We start from the raw sequence: 21,114 nt of genomic DNA, 5'->3' as shown, positions 1-21,114 counted from the left end.
CAAGACTAAACTATCTAAACCTGTAAAGCAAAAATCGGTGTACGTACCGTTTCTGAAGCTGATCCGGTCTCCATCGGCAGATGCTGTGTGCAGGCGACAGCAGTTAATGGCTGGGAAGTGATGTCACTCATAGTTACTATGGGACTTCGGTTGTCGGCTGCCTCTTCTGCACACGCCTATACATAGAAGCCACCACTGACAGCACAGCGTGGGACCGGACTAAAGCGGCTTCAGAAAAGGAAAGTATAGCGATTTCTTCTTTACAGGGTTAGATCGATTAGTCTTAGAATGTGGCTGCAAGTTAGAGTTAATTTTAAGCGGAACTTCTACTTTAGAAAACCAGTCTTGAAAGAAAATTTGTCTTGCTGTTCTCGTCTGAAATGCTGGTTGCCTGGTTTATCAGGAAACCAGCAATGACAGCCAACCACCATATTTTACTTTTATATTTCTCTTTTGACAGGTCTGCTTTGGAGTCACCGAAATGTTCACATATTAGGATTTATGCTTTTGCCTCTGCTTGCCCCAGATAGATTGTGCGTACAAGCAATAGTTATATTCAGTAAATGCAATTTTAGTTTCCATCTTGGTTTGTTTAGAGAGGATTTTAAACTCTCAGAGACTATGAAGGAGTTATTAATGGGGGTGATTTTGATATAGCCATTGCTCACGGGAGTTTGTGCAAACCATACGTTTTGAAAGACTTAAAATATGTTGGCAGTAGTTTTGACAGCTTTAATGTTAATGGGTGCTAGTAGTGCTGTTTGATTTAAGCCTCAGCTAGTCGGTATAGATGGTGGATTGCTTCTCTGAAATGTTGGCATCTTGCTGTCTGCATTGATGTTGTCATGGACCAGTGTAGCTCCTAAAACTATGTCTGTTTAGGTGTATTGTATGAAATGGTAATGTGTGTTTGGCTTCATTCGATTTTTATATAGGCTTTTGTTGTTCTGGACTGCATTTACTGATTTTGTGTCCTTTCTTTTTGTGTGTGTGACAGGTATCGGTTTATAACTATTTATTTCACTCTTCTGTGTCTGTTACTGCCATCCTGTCACTGAGTTGTAAACTTCCTTACCCACCCCCTTCCTTTCAAGGCCATTTTTTAGTACTGTGGTAGCTTGACAATTACTCACTGTACTTAAATACATTTTATATAATTTGTATAGACAGATGGGGCTTTCTTTTGATAGTATGTAACCACCACCGTGTTTTTTTTTTTTTTTTTCTCTTTTTCACTTTATACTGAAAATGGAAAAAAAATCTTTACCTTTTACTCTGTTCTAAAACATGGCAAATTTTAATGCCAGGACAGACACCTCCAAAATGACCCCATTTTGGAAAGTGGACACCCCTCTGTGATCTAATTTTGTCAACATTTTTTGGAACCAAAGAGACATACAGGTATTAAGGTTGTTAAGCTGCACCTAGCTTTTAGGTTCTGTTCACACTTGTGCGACTTGTCATGTGACTTTGGACCAGAGTTGTATAAAGTACTCGAAACCCATACTTGAGTAAAAGTACAAGTGCTCGATCAAAAAGTGACTTGAGTAGAAGTGGAAGTGCTCAATCAAAAAGTGACTTGAGTAGAAGTACTAAAGTATTCAACATTTTTTGTACTTAAGTATTGCAAGTAGTTTTTTAAAAAATGTTGCTACTCAAGTACTGAAAGTAAAAGTACCAGTAGTTTTGAAAAAAAAATTGTTACTCAAGTACTGAAAGTAAAAGTACAAGTACTGTGTTATGTAGTTATTAAAGAAAGAAGTCAAAAGTTTGAACGTCATATTGTTTTTTATTATTTCAAATGCAGCTTTTATTTATACATACAGTAGCTTTTGTTTTGGTATGCGCTGATTAGTCCCCGTTCACACTAAGGCGACCTGTGAGGCGACCTGGTCGCCTCACAGGTCGCTGTAGGTCGCCTACCATAGGGAAGCTGCGGACCCGTTCTAATAGGAGCGACACAAGTCGCTCCGACTTAGAAAAAGCTTCTTTGGGGCGACCAGGAGGCGACCGCCATAGACTTCAATGTTATGAAGTCCGTGGCGGCCGCTCCGAGGTCGCGGCGCGCTGCCCCTATGTGAACGGGGGCTAATACACATGTTTTGAGCTTCATGAAACCTGCCATCTACTGTTCTGGCAGTGGTAATTTTTATAATTGTAACTAGTAACTATGCAGCACAAAAAAAATATCGGAGTAGAAGTATTGAAATCATTGAAAAAATGTAGTGAAGTAAAAGTGTAAGTAGGAGAAAAAATTTATACTCTAGGAAAGTACAGATACCGCCTTTCGGTACTTAAGTACAGTAGTGAAGTAGTTCTACTTAGTTACTATACATCTCTGCTTTGGACACATAGTCACATGACAATTGTTCCTAGTGTTTGAAGTTTTTGACCTACTGATGCTCTTTTGTTAGCATATCTTAGGCACTTACAACTGTACAAGACTATGTAAATGGTACCTTATGTGCATTGTACTATTCCTTGTTGTGTCCTTTGATATTAATAAAAGAGATTGGATTTAAAAAAAAAAAAAAAAAGTTGCATCCCATTTATTTCAGTGGAACTTGTTCAAATCTATGCAACATTGAAAAGGTTTCTGCACTGCATTGATGCGACTTTCATGCTACTTGATGGTCAGAGATTGTAAAATTTGCATCAAAGTCACTCAACTTTGGGGTTGCACACAAGTGTGAATGGAGCCTTGTAAATCTCTGGTAGAGGCCAAATACAAGTCTTCCATTAGTTCAGAATAGTTCCCTGGAAGATGATAACCATCAAAAAAATCTGTTTTATTTTTTTTTTTAAATCATCAGTTTTTATCCACCCTGGATGCGCTTTAGGGTAACGTTGATTTATTTACATGTGTGTGTCTGTTGCTATCAGTCCAATCTGTTCAGTTTCAGTCACTGCATCCACTACAAATACTTAGTTGATCCTAAGGCTCCATGCACACAGGGCGTCATAAAAACGTGCTCCAAAGCTGTTTACATAACGCCGGGAAACAGCAGCTGTAAAAACGTGCTTTCAGTAGCTTTTCCTACTAGCGTTATTGCACGTTTGGCCACAGTAGCTGTTAGCAGCGTTTTTTTCTGCCTCCATTCAAAATCAATGGTTCCCTATGGGAGCCTATTGATTTGAATGGAAGTCACACCGCAGGTCGGATCAGGGTGATCCGACTTGCGGTGCGACCTGCACTGTGAGAATCTTGAGGGGGAACTCCACGCCAAAATGGGGAAAAAAACGGCGTGGGGTTCCCCCCCAGGTTCCAAACCAGGCCCTTCGGATCTGGTATGGAATTTGAGGGTAGCCCCGCGCCGAAAAAACGGCGTGGGGTCCCCCCCAAAATCCATACCAGACCCTTATCCGAGCATGCAGTCCGGCATGCCAGGAAAGGGGAGGGGACGAGCGAGCGGCCCCACCCCCCCTGGATCATACCAGGCCACACGCCCTCAACATGGGGGGGGTGTGGGTGCTTTGGGGCAGGGGGGGGCTCTGCACCCCGCACCTCAAAGCACCTTGCCCCCATGTTGATGAGGACAAGGGCCTCATCCCCACAACCCTGGCCGGTGGTTGTGGGGGTCTGCGGGCAGGGGGCTCATCGGAATCTGGAGGCCCCCTTTAACAAGGGGGCCCCCGATCCCGGACCCCCTCCCTATGTGAATGGGTATGGGGTACACTGTACCCCTACTCATTCACCCCATAAAATGCAGTGTATGGAAATGACGACAGGAGACGTTTTGGAAAATTTATTAAAAATCTTCATCCGGCTCTTGTCCTCTCCGGGGGTCTTCTCCTCTCCGAGGGTCTTCTGCTCTTTTGCTGTCCGCCCTTCTTGTCTTCTCCTCTCCGGGGTCTTCTGCTGTCTTCTCCTCTCCGGGGTCTTCTGCTGTCTTCTCCTCTCCGGGGGTCTTCTGCTGTCTTCTCTCCGAGGGTCTTCTGCTCTTTTGCTGTCCGCCCTTCTTGTCTTCTCCTCCCCGGGGGTCTTCTGCTGTCCGCCCTTCTGCTGTCCAATCTTCTTGTCTTCTCCGCTCCGGTCTTCTGCTCTTTTGCTGTCGGCTGTCCTTCTTCCTCCGGTCCTCCTCCGACGACGTCTTCAGCGATTTATGCCGGCCTCTGGTCTCCGCAGCTTATTATATAGCCATTAGGGGCGTGGCCGCCAGATGACGTCATCGGGAGACCACGCCCCTTTGTGTCACAGGTGACGTCATCTGTGACACAAAGGGGCGTGGTCTCCCGATGACGTCATCTGGCGGCCACGCCCCTAATGGCTATATAATAAGCTGCGGAGACCAGAGGCCGGCATAATCGCTGAAGACGTCGTCGGAGGAGGACCGGAGGAAGAAGGACAGCCGACAGCCGACAGCAAAAGAGCAGAAGACCGGAGCGGAGAAGACAAGAAGATTGGACAGCAGAAGGGCGGACAGCAGAAGACCCCCGGGGAGGAGAAGACAAGAAGGGCGGACAGCAAAAGAGCAGAAGACCCTCAGAGAGAAGACAGCAGAAGACCCCCGGAGAGGAGAAGACAGCAGAAGACCCCGGAGAGGAGAAGACAAGAAGGGCGGACAGCAAAAGAGCAGAAGACCCTCGGAGAGGAGAAGACCCCCGGAGAGGACAAGAGCCGGATGAAGATTTTTAATAAATTTTCCAAAACGTCTCCTGTCGTCATTTCCATACACTGCATTTTATGGGGTGAATGAGTAGGGGTACAGTGTACCCCATACCCATTCACATAGGGAGGGGGTCCGGGATCGGGGGCCCCCTTGTTAAAGGGGGCCTCCAGATTCCGATGAGCCCCCTGCCCGCAGACCCCCACAACCACCGGCCAGGGTTGTGGGGATGAGGCCCTTGTCCTCATCAACATGGGGGCAAGGTGCTTTGAGGTGCGGGGTGCAGAGCCCCCCCCTGCCCCAAAGCACCCACACCCCCCCCATGTTGAGGGCGTGTGGCCTGGTATGATCCAGGGGGGGTGGGGCCGCTCGCTCGTCCCCTCCCCTTTCCTGGCATGCCGGACTGCATGCTCGGATAAGGGTCTGGTATGGATTTTGGGGGGGACCCCACGCCGTTTTTTCGGCGCGGGGCTACCCTCAAATTCCATACCAGATCCGAAGGGCCTGGTTTGGAACCTGGGGGGGAACCCCACGCCGGTTTTTTCCCCATTTTGGCGTGGAGTTCCCCCTCAAGATTCTCACAGTGCAGGTCGCACCGCAAGTCGGATCACCCTGATCCGACCTGCGGTGTGACTTCCATTCAAATCAATAGGCTCCCATAGGGAACCATTGATTTTGAATGGAAGAAAAAAAACGTATAACGTGGCTTAACGCACGTTAAGCAACGTTATGGAGCCTTTAGCAGCGTCAGACGTTTTTTGCAGCTTGACGCTGGAGCTCCTGAACCCACAGTTTCTGGGTTTTTTTTGGAGCTGTAAAACGCCTATGCCACTTGGAGCTCCTAAAAGCTCTATGTGTGCATGAGGCCATAGAATAACATGGATGGGCGTTCTGCAGCTGCAAAAAAAAACGTCTGACGCTGCTAACAGCAGCTGTAAAAACGTCCAGTGTGCATGAGGCCTAAGAGACAGCAAAAACAAGAGAATGGCGCATCGACCTAATGCAACATCATAAAACATTTATTGAAGACTACCAAGAGTTCCATGCATCATACTCACAAGCGAATGCTGTAAATACGCATATAAAATCCTAATGCAGTCACGTGACCTCCAGGACTAGGATTCTTGTCAGTAATGCAGGAGGACTGGAAGGAGTCCGTACTGGTAGGGCTGATGGGTTTCAAGGGAGAACTCTCTTCATCAGAGCCACTCCTGCATTACTGAAAAGAATCCTAGTCCTGGAGGTCTCGTTACTGTATTATTATTTTATATGTGTATTTACAGCATGCGCTTGGGAGTATGATGCATAGAACTCTTTTTATTCTTCAATAAATGTTTTATGATTTTGCACTAGTTTGGTGCGCCCTTTTCTTGTGTTTGTTGTCTCTTAGTATATGTGGATGCCCATAGTCCTGAAAGGACAGCAAGAACCTTAATGCCATTGACACAGCCTTCCCCTATAGCACAGCACCTAAGTGCAGGAGAATATTCTGTTGACCTAGTTGATTCTGCCAGGCGACTTTCTTCCTTGTAAACTGACAATGCAAAGCATGGCAGAAGATGGTGCTTGCCAACACACAACATTGCCTTTATCTTCAGTAAGCTGTTAACTGCCCACCCACCTTTTATATTTCTGACATTATGCATGTTCTGAACTTGTTCGTTTTAAATTATGTATGCCCAAACTGGTCTTCTGGTTTTTACATACAACTGACATAGACTTTGACATGGTTCTGGCTTACTGCTTCAATTGGAAGAAGCTGAACAATGGCTGTGTCATTCTGCTTAGCAATCCGAAGACCTTTCATCAAAGTACGGGGGAAAGGAAAACGTTACTGCAGGCCAAATCAAAATCTTTGAACGTTTCATGAACAAGTGCATTATTAAGAGTTTGGGGCATTGCATAGTTTTTCTAGTACATCTATTGTGGACTGGTCTTTATTGGATGTGATTGATTAGCTGTAATTTTCACAAGCATGTTCCAGTGATTACTATTGTGCCAAATGGGAATTGCACTTCCATATCTGTTCAAAATGTTTTTCGATCTTTAAGTGGAAGTTCACCATAATCCTAAGATCTATAAATCTACTGGCATCAACAATCTAAGACTAACTTATCTAGCCCTGTAAAGAAGAAATCACTATACATATCTTTTCTGAAGCCGGTCCGGTCTCTGCAAAAGAAACAGCTGGGAAATGACATCACATATAGAGTTACTATGGGGCTTCTGTTGTCTGCTGCCTCCTTTGCACACTCTTACACAGAGGCGCCACCGCTGACAGCTCTGTGTGGGACCGGAGCGGCTTCAGAAAAGGTACATATAACGATTTCTTCTTTACAGGGCTAGATAGGTTAGTCTTCGATTGTGGATGCCTGTAGATTAAGAGCCGGTTCACACTAGCGCGACACGACTCCTTACTACTTGGGGGGCGACTTGTGCATTCCCATGCACCACGACTTCGGAGCGACTTGCAGGGACTTCACATAATGAAAGTCTATGCAAGTCGCTCCGAGGTCGCCCCAAAGTAGTACAGGACCCTTTTTCTAAGTCGGAGCGACTTGAGTCGCTCCTATTAGAACGGGTCCTGTAGCGGTCAATGGACCGCGAGGGAGCGCGACTTGTCAGGCTGACAAGTCACCTGACAAGTCGCGCTAGTGTGAACCGTCTCTTAGAGAGTTTAGTATTAGGGAGAACTTCTACCTTAAAGAAGATCTAAAGGCAAGAGTTTTTTCATTTTAGATAGAGAAATGGAGGGTTATAACCACTGTCATGATTTTTTTTTTTTTGTCATCTTTGTTCAATTGGAAAATTTCCCTTCACTTCTTGTCCTAAGCCCTGAGCAGTACGTCAAAGGAAATCACTCCAAATGGAGGGGAATTCCTGGTGGCCACCAGAACTCGTGTCCCTATTTGAAGATTTACTTTTTGTTGCTATTCTGAGAGCAACTCAATACTGTATTCCTTTTTTTTTTTTTTTTTTTTTTTTTTTTTACTTTTGGTTATATTGGTAAAATGCCATCCGGCGCACAAGCAGCAGTAAAGACAGGACAGATGTTTTAATAGCTCTTCACAATAAGCAAACTAAAAATAATGCCTTTACTTGTATTTTACACTAGACAAAAAGTTTTACAGTTCCCTTTCAATGTGACCTAAAGGGTTTAAAGAAAAATGTATGTCTAGCAGCATTTTTTTTCAACCCGGGTGCTTTCAGGTTTAGGGGTGCTTTTGGCAAAATGCCTAAATTGCCCAAAATTTGTATACATGACAGTCAGCGAGTGGATCAAGCTTGCTTTTTAAGCCGGCCATAGGCGGAGCGAATTTCTTTCCTGCAACCACTGGTTGCAAAAAATAAATGTACTCAATTCATCCACCAACACAGTGTTGACAGGGGAATCCAACCCCCCACTGAGCCGGTGTGCTTTCCCTGTGGGGGAAGCCATCCCTGCCAGGAGAACACAGTGATTATTGCTAGCGGCTATACCGGCTGCTAACGATAATCACATGTAAAGTCTAGGAGGCTGGTTGTACCAAAGTTGATCGATCGACTTGGATACATTCAGCCTGTCCATAAATGGTGCAAATTCCTGCTGAACTGGCCCAGATTCGAACTGTCTGTGGACAGCTAAAGTTACACCAAGCCGCAGGTTTCATTGTGCTCCATTACAACCTTCTAGCCACCAGAGTCCTAACAACCAACAACGACATCAGTTAGGAGGATGTTAGGGTCATATTAGCTGAGCGAGGGAGAGAAACCATGAAATACTAGTCAGTACCAGTGTATAAAGGTTTATTTTATTTGTGTTGGAAGAATACGGTAATTCACAATGTTGGATGTTCCTGCTTTATTTAAAATTATTCGTGTTTTTTTTTTTTTTTTTTTTTTTCGAATGTAATGATTTGAAGTTGTGCACAATTTTGAAGGGCGTCTTGACTAAAAAAGTTTGAGAAACACTGATGTATAGAACCTTCACATGCAGTGATGTCCATATACATTTTGTTGAACATATTTTGCTCCTGAACATTTGTATCTCTTTTGTTTCCTTTAGGCTTCCAAGAAAGACAGACATGGAAAGGTGAGTTTTGATACAAAAGTAACCTTTTCTTAAAGCATCGTGCAAGTTTTTACTATTTTATTTTCCAAAGGACAAATTTGTGTACCATAATCAAGTCCCACACACTCCTCCTGCCAGCATCAATTAAAGCAATATTAAGCCCAGAAACAAAAGTTTAATATATTACAGTTTACTAATCCTTAAATAAGTGGCTGCATTGTTTGTTTTTTTTTCTTTGCTTCGTTTTCTTCATTTTCACCCGGTGATACAACCAGTAATGCATTCCCTGTTTTTAAGAAAGCCATAGATTACGCAATTTTCTTTCCACGGGTTGAGGGAAACAAAATCACTCGATTCTCCCACTGCATTTCTACTGCAGTCCCCTGAAGATTTCCCAGCCATCGGAATACAATGATCACATGAGGTAAACCTGACAAGCTGGTTGTACTGAAGTCGATTGATCGACTTCAGTACAAACAGCCTGGCCATAGATGGATTGAAATTCGGCTGGTTTGACAGGAACTTGGATCAGTCTTTGGCTGGTCTTTAACCCTGTACATACGGGCCGAATTTTGGGTGGCATCGGCTGATTTAATAGAATCCGGCTGACATTCGGCCTGTGTCTATATCAGCTGGTCCGATAGGAGGCGGCCGAAAGGGGCATGACCAAAAAAGGTGTGCAAACCGGCTCCCTATCAGGGCTCTCACCCCAGCGCTGAGAGTGCTGACCGGAGTGTTCTGGCGCGGAGTAGGGTGGGGTGCCCCCTGTCAGAACACAACAGAACAGCAGGGGAAATCGCTGTACTAAGGTTGGTTTGTTAGTACAGTGGCTCCAACCTGAGCTGTCAGTTGTTTGTTTGTTTTTGTTTTTTTCTTTCTTTCAGCCCACTGGGTTAAACGAAGAGAAAAAACTTGCAGTGTGTATTAGGCCTTAGGCTCCATTCACTCCTGGGCGTTTTTGAGTGTTTTTCAGCTCCAAAAACGCTCAAAAAAAACGTCCCAAAACGCCCAACAAGTAAAACCCCATTCATTTAAATGGCCCCTTTTCACATCTGAGCATTTTGCAAAACGCCTGTAGCTGAAAAAAAGTACATGAGCTTCTTTTTGGGCTGATTACCAGCGTTTTTGATAGATTCCAATGCCTGCCTCCAAAAATGCCTGAAAATCTCGGCAAAAATCGCGGGGGAAAAACGCGGTAAAACGCTACGCTCAAGTGTGACTGCAGCCTTAGAGTGGCTGCACTCTGTGGAGAAGCAAACAGACACCTTTGAACAGCCTCATTCACTCTGTGGAGAGGGTAATGTTGGATGCGTTAGGACATTTAAATGAATATGATTACCAGCTGCAGTAATTTTAAGCAGTAGCATCAATGTTTTTTCCTTTTGGGATAAAGGTTTTTACATAAAATGTGACCATTGTAAGCACCCCTGTCTGTGTTAAACAGTTTGTCTAAACCCTGTGACTGCCACTGTTGCTGGACAGCTTGGTCTCTTAGAAGTTGAAAAATCCAAGGCTCACTGGCCAGATCACCAGGTGAAAATAAAGGAAATAAAGCCTAAACAGAGAACTATTGTAGCCTAAACTTTTAAGATTTGGTAAGCTGCAACTACTTTTTTTTTGTTTGGGGCTTGATACCGCTTTAAGCATGTTTGACAATGCACCATTTGAAGTCTGTCAGTTATTGAGCGAATATGTTTCCCACAAGACAATTCTGTCTTGAGCTGTGCAGTATTCTACCCTAAGTGAGAGTCCCACCAGTGACTAGTTGTCCTTTGCTTGTATAAACATTGGTATAGGTCAGGGGTCTTGAATAAAAAATTCTCGGGGGTCCAGTTTGTAGAATGTTTTTATGGCTGAGGTCTGAAACTCATGTTTGCGCTATAACACATCACAGTCCCCCCTGTACATTACTGTCCTAAGCCCCCCTCCCTCTTCTTCACATCAAACCCCCCCCTTAAAATGACAGCTCCCGCTTTACTTCACAGACCCCCTTCTTGTTACAGCCCCCCTCCCTTTACAACAGTCCAACAGTGTCCTCAACTCCCCTTCACGTCACAGCGCCCCCTTTACACATCACAATACCCCTCCACACATCAGTGTCCCCGTTACACCTCACAATGCCCCTTGCACTCATAGTCCCCTCTCCTACTTTACATCACGGTCCCCCTTGCACTCATAGTCCCATCTCCTACTTTACATCAGGGTCCCCCTTGCAGTCATAGACCCCTTTTCTACTTTACATCATGGTCCCCCTTGTAGTCATAGACCCCTCTTCTACTTTACATCACGGTCCCCCTTTCATCATTCGGCCTCCCCTGCACAGTCCTACAGAGCCAAGCAGCAGCTGGGTGTTCTTTCTCTCTCTCTCTGGTCTCCCGCCTGGCCCCCACTATCATCCTCACAGTGGGTGGTGGTGGGAGGTACTGCATATCGGTACAGAGGGTGAGAGCTGCCCAACTTATTTCATTAACAAGTGGGGTGATTACCAAACCCTGCCCTCTGCACCTATATGCAGCACTTCCTGCCCCCGTCTGCTGTGAGGTTTATAGTGGCAGCTGGGCAGGAAACCAGAAAGAGAGAACACCCAGACTAATAAGTGTCATGGTCTTGGTCCAGATAGGACTGTCGCTTGGTCCGGGTTCAGACCGCGGTCTGCAATTTAGTGAACCCTGGTATAGTTAAAGGTTTGGGTTTGGTATCTTTGTTAAATACATGACCCTATCAAAAAGTCACTTGTATCTCTCACACATGTACATTTATCTAGTCATGGAAAAAATGCAATTGTTTTTACTTTAAATTACAGAAAGATTGAAATCGTGCAATTTGCCAGCCGTACCCGACAACTCTTCGTTAGGCTCTTAGCACTGGTAAAATGGGCAAACAATGCGGGAAAAGTGGAGAAGTGCGCGGTAAGTTGTTTGCATTTATGCCAGTTAATTTTTCTCTCGTTCTTCACTTTTTTTCCCTTCAAGTTCCAGTGTAGGATGGAGTATGATTTGTCTTTACTAGCAACAACTTAAATAATTTAGACCTGTTTTGAAATACTTTTGTAAACCAAAGCCTTAATTCTTATTTCAACTATAAATTATATTGTTTTATACTTCCTAATTTTGGTTCAGATTTTTTAGAATTTTTAAAGCGTCTGGCTTGCATGCCAGTTTTTGACTGTGCCTGATATGGGTTACATAATCTATTCTTGTTGTAAATCTCCTCAGACTGTATTAAGATGTATTTGCTTATCACTTCTTTAAAATTTTGGTTAAAGTTCTTATTAAGTTTATGTACAGTGCCTTGCGAAAGTATTCGGCCCCAACTGGTTTTCTTCCAGAATGGTCCTGTATTTGGCTCCATCCATCTTCCCATCAATTTTAACCATCTTCCATGTCCCTGCTGAAGAAAAGCAGGCCCAAACCATGATGCTGCCACCACCATGTTTGACAGTGGGGATGGTGTATTCAGGGTGATGAGCTGTGTTGCTTTTACGCCAAACATAACATTTTGCATTGTTGCCAAAAAGTTTGATTATGGTTTCATCTGACCAGAGCACCTTCTTCCACATGTTTGGTGTGTCTCCCAGGTGGCTTGTGGCAAACTTTAAACAACACTTTTTATGGATATCTTTAAGAAATGGCTTTCTTCTTGCCACTCTTCCATAAAGGCCAGATTTGTGCAGTATACAACTGATTGTTGACCTATGGACAGAGTCTCCCACCTCAGCTGTAGATCTCTGCAGTTCATTCAGAGTGATCATGGGCCTCTTGGCTGCATCTCTGATCAGTCTTCTCCTTGTATTAGCTGAAAGTTTACAGGGACGGCCAGGTCTTCGTAGATTTGCAGTGGTCTGATACTCCTTCCTTTTCAATATTATCGCGTGCACAGTGCTCCTTGGGATGTTTAAAGCCTGGGAATTTTTTTTGTATCCAAATCCGGCTTTAAACTTTTCCACAACAGTATCTCGGACCTGCCTGGTGTGTTCCTTGTTCTTCATGATGCTCTCTGCGCTTTAAACGGACCTCTGAGACTATCACAGTGCAGGTGCATTTATACGGAGACTTGATTACACACAGGTGGATTCTATTTGTCATTATTAGTCATTTAGGTCAACATTGGATCATTCAGAGATCCTCACTGAACTTCTCTAGAGAGTTTGCTGCACTGAAAGTAAAGGGGCTGAATAATTTTGCACTCCCAATTTTTTCCGTTTTTTTTTTATTTGTTAACAAAGTTTGAAATATCCAATAAATTTCGTTCCACTTCATGATTGTGTCCCACTTGTTGATTCTTCAAAAAAAAATTACAGTTTAATATCTTTGTTTGAAGCCTGAAATGTGGCAAAAGGTCTCAAAGTTCAAGGGGGCCGAATACTTTCGCAAAGCACTGTAGTTGTCCAAAAAATCGGTTGAATGATGTTTCATAGTTTGCATAATTGTTACTGATAATATGAATCAAATGCTGCAGATTGTACCATCCATTCTAGGTGGTGGTGTCCCAGTTTTCTTTTTGTCTGTACAGAATATATGCTGAGCAGGCTGCCTCTAGGCTCTTATATAGATATTAAACACATCTATGGATTGTTGACTGTTTTGCCTGCTAACTGCTAATTTTAATGTTAGTTGAATGATGACAGCCGTTAATTTGGTTGTATCAACGTGTTTGTGCTCCTGTTTACGTAATCCTCTGCAAAATCTCCAAATCTATTGTAGTCGCCGCTGCTGAGTCTTGGATGGCCTTCTGCAAAGATCTGTGTGCAGATTTGGTTTGACTTTTAAGTTTGCTATCTGCTGTACATGAACTGTAACAGCCCTCCCTTGGTGTATACTGTGTTAAAATGAAATTACTCCTTATGTTTTGTGTAAATTTATTTTTCTTTCAGATGATATCAAGTTTTTTAGACCAGCAAACCATCTTGTTTGTCGATACAGCTGACAGACTGGCATCCTTAGCCAGGGACGCCTTGGTACACGCTCGTTTACCAAGTTTTGCAATTCCTTATGCCATTGATGTGCTGACAACCGGATCATATCCTCGATTGCCTACATGCATCAGGGTATGTGGTACATTTCTGTGTTTTTGCAGTATAGTGTATAAATTGCAGCTTTTGAAATTGTTTTTGTTTTTTTTGTTTTTTTTTCTTTCTTTCATCTTATAATCAAATACCGGTATGTAAAAACGTAGTAGAGGGGCTTTTCATGTTCTTCTTTATTATTTATTTATTTATTTGTATTTTCCTAATTTTCTCACGGATTTACTTTACAGGATAAAATAATTCCACCAGATCCTATTACTAAAAGTGAGAAACAATCAACTCTACATCAGCTGAACCAGATCCTCAGGCATCGACTGGTTACCACTGATCTTCCACCCCAGCTGGCCAACCTTACAGTTGGTAAGACTGTGTTTTCGTCTAACAAAGTGTTGCCCTGTGTTAGCCATCAATAGTAGAGGAAAAGTGAAAATATAGGTGATACCCTGTTGGTTAACTGAATTCTTTGTTGTGCAAGCTTTCAAGAATACTAATTTCTTTACAACAGGCATGCTGTCATCAACACACAGCAGCATGCCTGACAATGAGAACAGAGTTTTCTTGAAAACAATGGTCCACAATTCATATTCTGTTAGCAAGCAAAATGTGTTGGCTATATTTTCACTTTTCTATTTTTTTTTGTCTCTAATTGCTCTGTAACATTTGTAAAATCCTGCAAGCATGGTCTGTTTGGAGGGATATCAGGGCTGGAGATGATTGTGATAGAGTAATTGTACAGGACACCAGTGGCATATTTTTGTATCAGAACATTTTTTTTATTCTTTTTTGCAATACATTTTATGTAAATTTAGTTTATGGGCAAATGTTTTTTTTTTTTTTAGGTTAAGCCATTGTTTTATATAATTTTCTTTCTTGTTTACTGTATTTTTTTTTTTTTTTTCTGCTGTTAAATAATTCTAGCATCCTATACACATGCATAATAAAAACAGTGCACATAGTGAGGTTGAAAAAAAACAGGTCCATCCGGCTCGACCAATAAAAAAACAAAAAACAAATGTGTTCTCAAAGAGATCACAGTTCTCTCCTTGATCATGCTTTTATCAAGCCTCTTCTTAACCGCTTGCCGACCGCCGCAAGTACATATACTGCAGCGGTCAGCCCCTCACAGGCAGAGTGACCTATCGGTACGTCACTAACCTGTGAGGCTCTGGGGTGCGAGCGCACGCCGCCGGCGGCGCACTCCCGCGCGGTCACGGACCCCCCTGCGCATGTAACCGGCAGACCCAATGTCCGCCAGTCACTCTGCGATCGTCGGGGGAGAGGGAGAAAGGCAGGCGGCTAGTGTAAACAAGCCGCTGTCATTCTCCCCTGTGTAGAAACACTGATCATACGGTTCTACTATGCAGGACCGTTGATCATTGTTCCTACAGCTCAAGCCACAGCCAATCACAGTTAGAATCACGCCCCTAGGGACACACACAGCCCCTCCCTCTCAAATAAAGTTAACCCCTTCACTGCCAGTGTAATTTTACAGTAACAGTGCATATATATAGCACTGATTACTGTAGAAATGTCACTGGTAACCCCAAAAGTGTCAAAAATGTCAGTCAAGGCTCCGATCTGTCCGCCCCAATGTCACAGTACCGCAAAAAAAATCGCAGATCGCCGTCATTACGCGTTAAAAAAAAAAAACAACAAAAATGACAAAAATCTTTCCCTTTTGTTAGTAAACACGATAACTTTTGCGCAAACCAATCAAAATACGCTTTTTTTTTTTTTTTTTTTTTTTTTAACCAAACATATGTAGCATAAAACAAATTGGCCGAAAATGTTAAAAAATTTTGATTTTTACATTTTTTTTTTTTTTGGGGAATTTCATATAAAAAAATGTGAAAAATATTATTTTTGCAAAATTGACGCTCTTTTTTTGTTTATAGCGCATGATCAAAAAATCGCACAGGTGATCAAATACCACCAAAAGAAATCTCTGTTTGTGGGAAAAAAAGGACGTCAAATTTGTTTAGGTACAGCGTCGCACGACCGCGCAATTGTCCGTTAAAGTCACGCAGTGCCGAATCGTAAAATACCCCCTGGTCTTTTAGCAGCCAAATCCTCCGGGGCTTAAGTGGTTAAAGACTAGCACTATCTTTGTACATTGACATTTACTAAACTTGCAGTGTACTTCTTTAGGGAGATTGAATGATTGGTGAATGTCACATTTATCAATTTATAAATATTTCCAAAGTTTTATGGACTGAGCCATTTACTGGCAGAGAGAAGACTTCCATGGCATTTGGTTTCCTTTGGTGCACCACTTAACCTAGGTATAGTCCTGGTTGGAAATCAAATGCTACTTTTTTGGGCAAAGGTATACTGTAGTTGTATTTGACAAGTATCTATGCACATAAGGTCACGTAAGGTTACAAATAGGTCCACTTTAGAGAAAAATCTTATGTAGTAAAATAGAATCTGGGCAAAAATAAATGTTTGAACAAAACTCTATTACCCAGTTCAAGCAATCTTAGAGTTTGTGGAAAGTTGTTTTTCACCAGGTTTTATTAGTGACTTCACCCAACGTTGTTGTGAAATGTACACTGAGACTCTTTATTTTAAAGATGCTATGGAATTATGCTTTGCTGTTAAATATACAGTAAATTTCAGCAGTATGCGCAATCATCTTGAATATATTTCTAATATTTGTTCTTTTAAATAATTGATATTGGGATAACAATTCTTTGTTCAATTTTAACTTATTTTTTTCTTAAATGCAGCAAATGGAAGGGTAAAGTTTCGTGTAGAGGGGGAATTTGAAGCAACACTTACAGTAATGGGAGATGATCCTGAAGTTCCTTGGATGTTACTTAAACTGGAGATTCTAGTAGAGGATAAAGAAACAGGAGGTAACATTTATGCTCTTACAAGTACACCCTCTTTTTAAACTCCAGCTTGCAGGTGTTCACTCCTCCAGGGTCCGCTTTTCCAATACACCATGTATCAAAGTCCTGCAGCTGCACATCTCTTTCAAAGGGTGAAATCTATTTTTTTATTCCCCCCCCCCCCCCATAGTAAATTAGAAGGAATAAAGTACACGCCAAGTGAAACTAATCCAACAGATCAGACCCATACAAAAAAAGTTGACCATGTCCTCAAAAGCACACCATTTTAGAAAGCATTGTGTAATCAACTTTGTTGAGCAAACGCAGAAACACAGATACCCCACCCAGAATCCTCCCTCTCACGTGTTTCACTCCCCACTGGTACTTAATCGCATAGGCTCTATTATTAAAAGAGAAGTGTATCCAAAGCTTTTTTTGGAATTCCCTTCTGGCTCACAGACGTGCACTTACTTATGCTTTGCTTTGACCCAAAATTAGCCAATATCAGGCTAAAACCCACTTTCAGCAGACATCACAGAGCTGCTCCAGGCTCTGAAAGGATCCCGACCATATTGTCGTGATCCACCCAGCTGCCTGATTGACAGCTGACTCTGGCTCTTGGCATGCAGCTGAAAGACAAAGCCAACTGTGCCCGCCCCCTCTTCAACCCAGTGCTTAAGTGAGCATTGGAGAGGCAGATCGATTACTGAGAGTCACTGCTGTCTCCAAGTAGAGTGAATAGCGGTCATATGAACACTCAGTTCTCAGGCTTAGACCTGGCAGGGGAAAACTGCAGCATCCAACCAATGCTACAACATGAAGGTGAGTAAATTTTGTTTTCTAATTCACCCCTTACATCTGCTTTAGGCCGGCCCCCAGTAGGGGAAAAAACATATTGGAGGAGGGAACCTGGGTGGAGTGCCTGTGATTGCGCATGTGCTGAACAGTAATGTTTTTACTCTGTGGAATTATGCAGACCTTTCTTAACTTAAATTTTTTTTGTCAAAAGATATTTGTGCAACTTTTTATTAAAGTTGTATTTTCAGGAAAAAATACACTAAAATTTAATATTATTGCACGCAAGCACAATTTGATCTCCAAATATAGGCTTTAAATGCACTTCCTTCCCACCTATCTACAGGAAAGAAAGTGAAGTGAAATCCCCCTACAAGAGACTCTTACAATAAGACCCTAGTGGGGTTTCACTTAGTCAAAATTATTTAAAGTGGTGGTAAAGGCTAAAGATTTTTTACCTTCATGCTGTCAGTCACAGCCAGTAATGAGAGAGAAGGAGGAGGACCAAGCACACACAAGTGCCCCTATAGCAAGAGGCTTGGCACTCAGCAGGTGGAAGAAGCCCAGAGCACCGGCGGGGAACACGAGAAGAGGAAGCTTGGGGCTGCTCTGTGCTAAACCATTGCACAGAGCAGGTAAGTATAGCATGTTTTTTAATTTCTTTCTCCTGCTCTAGAATTAATTCCAGAGGCAGGGTTCAACTTGATAAAAGCAATTAAGGATAAGTGGAAAAACTTCCTGCTAATATTTGGCAAACAAATCAAAAAACATGTACATATAAAATGTTCAGCATATATAGTTAACCAGTTGCCGACCACCCGGAGCAGTTTTACTGCAGCAAGGTGGCTCGGCTGCAAGAACCGACGTAACTGTACGTCGGTTGCGCGCAGGGCTAGGGGGCGCACGCTGTCCCCGCGATGTTCTGATTCGGTGCAGAACTGATCAGTCATCAGGTCCAGGCCAATTATTTTTGGCCTGGACCACGTGATCGGTTCTGACTAATTGCAGAACGTCTTGTGCCTGTGTTTACATGATGCAATCCTCTTCTGGAACCCTTTTCAGTTCCAGCATGAGAGAAGAAAGCATCAGACAGTACACAAGCACTTCAATGACACCGGTATACATAGGCACACATTTAACCCCCTGATCACCCCAAGTTAACCCTTTCACTCCCTGTCAGTGTACACTATATTACATAGGTACATAGGTTGAAAAAAGACACAAGTCCATCTGGTTCAACCAAAAAAAAAAAACCACAGTATTGAAAAACGCAACCATACAATTCCATATACACAATCCTGTACCCGCAGTTAATCCAGAGGAAGGCAAAAAAAACCCCCCAGCAAAGCATGATCCAATTTGTTACAGCAGGGGAAAAAAAAATATTTCCTGATTCCCCGAGAGGCAATCGGATATTTCCTGGATCAACTTTACCTAACAAAATTTTAGTACCCACTTATATTAAGTACACCCAGGAAAGAATCCTGGCCTTTTTTTAAAGCAATCTAGTGAGCTAGCCAGAACCACCTCTGGAGGGAGTCTATTCCACATTTTCACAGCTCAGTGAAGAAACTTCGTATTTGGAGACGAAATCTGTTTTCCTCTAGAAGTAAAGAGTGCCCCCTAACAAATATGCATATTGGGAATTGTGTCCTTTCTAATCTGCATGCTTGTTTTAGGGCAGTGAGTGAAAGTATAAAATAAGGAGAGCCACAACTTTGCATCTCCTATTATTCAATGGAGGTCAGCAAGTGCTTTCCTCCATTTATTAGGAAATATAGGGACTTTGTAATGCCTGCAAAGTTCATCCCAAGCTCGGGTTGTACACCCACCTTTGACCACTCTATAAGTCCCCTGAGATTTACATGTCAAATACCAGAACTTCTATTGCCTGCTGGCATTTTGGTAGATGAATAATAAATCAAAGTGACGGTCACATCTACAAGGTTCGTGGTCAAATACAGAGTTTCTGTTTAACACTGTTATGACTTAAGACGTGTTTTTAGTCTAGGACAGGTTTACTTTCAAGAACCAAGAATTGTGCTTAAAATTACAACAGCAGGGACGTCTTAAAAAAAAAAAAAAAAATATATATATATATATATATATATATATATATATATATATATATATATATATATATATATTTTAAGGAGACAGATGTATTTTTACGCACATATACCACATGATTTCTGAATTATTGCAATTATTTCCAAACCCGCTGAAGTTAAAAGTCAATACATTCAGTTATTGTAAGAATAGCATGTCAACAAGTATAGTAAGATGCCTCCTATACTTTTGTTGATGGTAATTAAAAAGTTTTATTGATCATGTAACACTAAAGCATTAAGAAATGTATGACCTGTCTCTAGAATGTTAGAATGTGCACCATTAAATAGTAATGGAACTGTACAACTTTAGATTCATTTGTTTTGTGTTCTTATTTTTCAAAGATGGCCGTGCCCTGGTTCACAGCATGCAGATACACTTCATCCACCAGCTGGTTCAGTCCAGACTTTTTGCTGATGAGAAACCACTCCAGGACATGTACACCTGTTTACGTATCCTTTCTGTGTTCATCAGAATACTTCTAAAAATGTTAAATGTTTCATTTAGCAAGTTTGCATGTCTAAAGTTCTAACATTTACTTTAAAGTATATGTAAACCCTCACCTTGTAAAACAACCCATACAGCCTATAATAGAAATTAAATGCAAAATGTGTGTGTGTATATGTATATATTATAATATATGTGTGTATGTATAGTGTGTGTATATTATTTATTTATTTTTATATATATATATATATATATATATATATATATATGTGTGTGTGTGTGTGTGTGTGTGTGTATATATATATATATATATATATATATATATATATATATATATATATACTGAACAAAATTATAAGGTGGAACACTTTTGTTCTTGCCCCCATTTTTCATGAGCTGAACTCAAAGATCTAAGACTTTTTCTATGTACACAAAAGGCCTATTTCTCTCAAATATTCTCAAATTTGTTTAAATGTGTGTTAGTGAGCACTTCTCCTTTGCTGAGATAATCCATCTTTCTCACGGGTCTGGCATATCAAGATGCTGATCAAACAGCATGGTTATTGGCTTGCACAGGTGTGCCTTAGGCTGGCCACAATAAAAGGCCACTCTAAAATGTGCAGTTTTATCACACAGCACAACACCACAGATTCCGCAACTTTTGAGGGAGCGTGCAATTAGCATGCTGACTGCAGGAATGTCCACCAGAGCTGTTTCTGTGAATTGAATGTTCATTTGTCTACCATAAGCAGTCTCCAAAGGCGTTTCAGGGACTTTGGCTGAACATCCAACTGGCCTCATGCCCGCAGACCACGTGTAACCACATCAGCACAGGACCTCCACATTCAGCATCTTCACCTCCAAGATCGTCTGAGACCAGCCACCCAGACAGCTTCTGCAACAATCAGTTTGCATCCTCGTCCTCATCGGGGTCTCGACCTGACTGTAGTTCATCGTCGTAACCGACTTGAGTGGGCAAATGCTCACATTCGATTTCACTGTTTTCACTTTACAGGGCAGATGGCTGACAGCGTGTATGGCGTCATCTGGGTGAGCGGTTTGCTGATGTCAATGTTGTGGATCGAGTGGCCCATGGTGGCGGTGGGGTTATGGTATGGGCAGGCGTATAAACAAGCAAAAAATTGGGGGAGCAAACCCTGAACATGTATATCTAAAGCCGGTGCAGCTATGGACCAAGCGACATGTATATTAAAAAAGAATAGCGCACACATGCAAAAGAAATGA

At 42.3% G+C, this 21,114-nt stretch overlaps 1 protein-coding gene across 4 annotated transcripts in view; it reads left to right on the top strand.

Annotated features, from left to right (window-relative positions):
• The window catches only part of MED14 (mediator complex subunit 14), a 164,672-nt gene that overhangs the window by 10,805 nt on the left and 132,753 nt on the right, over positions 1-21,114 (top strand). For all 4 annotated transcript variants that reach the window (XM_082244540.1, XM_082244538.1, XM_082244539.1 and 1 more), the window contains exons 2-7: positions 8,653-8,679; positions 11,462-11,567; positions 13,532-13,705; positions 13,915-14,044; positions 16,414-16,542; positions 19,767-19,874. In XM_082244540.1, coding sequence (XP_082100666.1) covers positions 8,653-8,679; positions 11,462-11,567; positions 13,532-13,705; positions 13,915-14,044; positions 16,414-16,542; positions 19,767-19,874 — 674 coding nt within the window. The remainder of the gene's footprint in view (positions 1-8,652; positions 8,680-11,461; positions 11,568-13,531; positions 13,706-13,914; positions 14,045-16,413; positions 16,543-19,766; positions 19,875-21,114) is intronic.

The sequence above is a fragment of the Pelophylax lessonae genome, assembly GCF_965119305.1.
Source record: "Pelophylax lessonae genome assembly, chromosome: 2".
Taxonomy (NCBI): domain Eukaryota; kingdom Metazoa; phylum Chordata; class Amphibia; order Anura; family Ranidae; genus Pelophylax; species Pelophylax lessonae.
The sequence above is the reverse complement of the archived record's forward strand: the minus strand, read 5'-3'. Positions and strand labels throughout refer to the sequence as shown.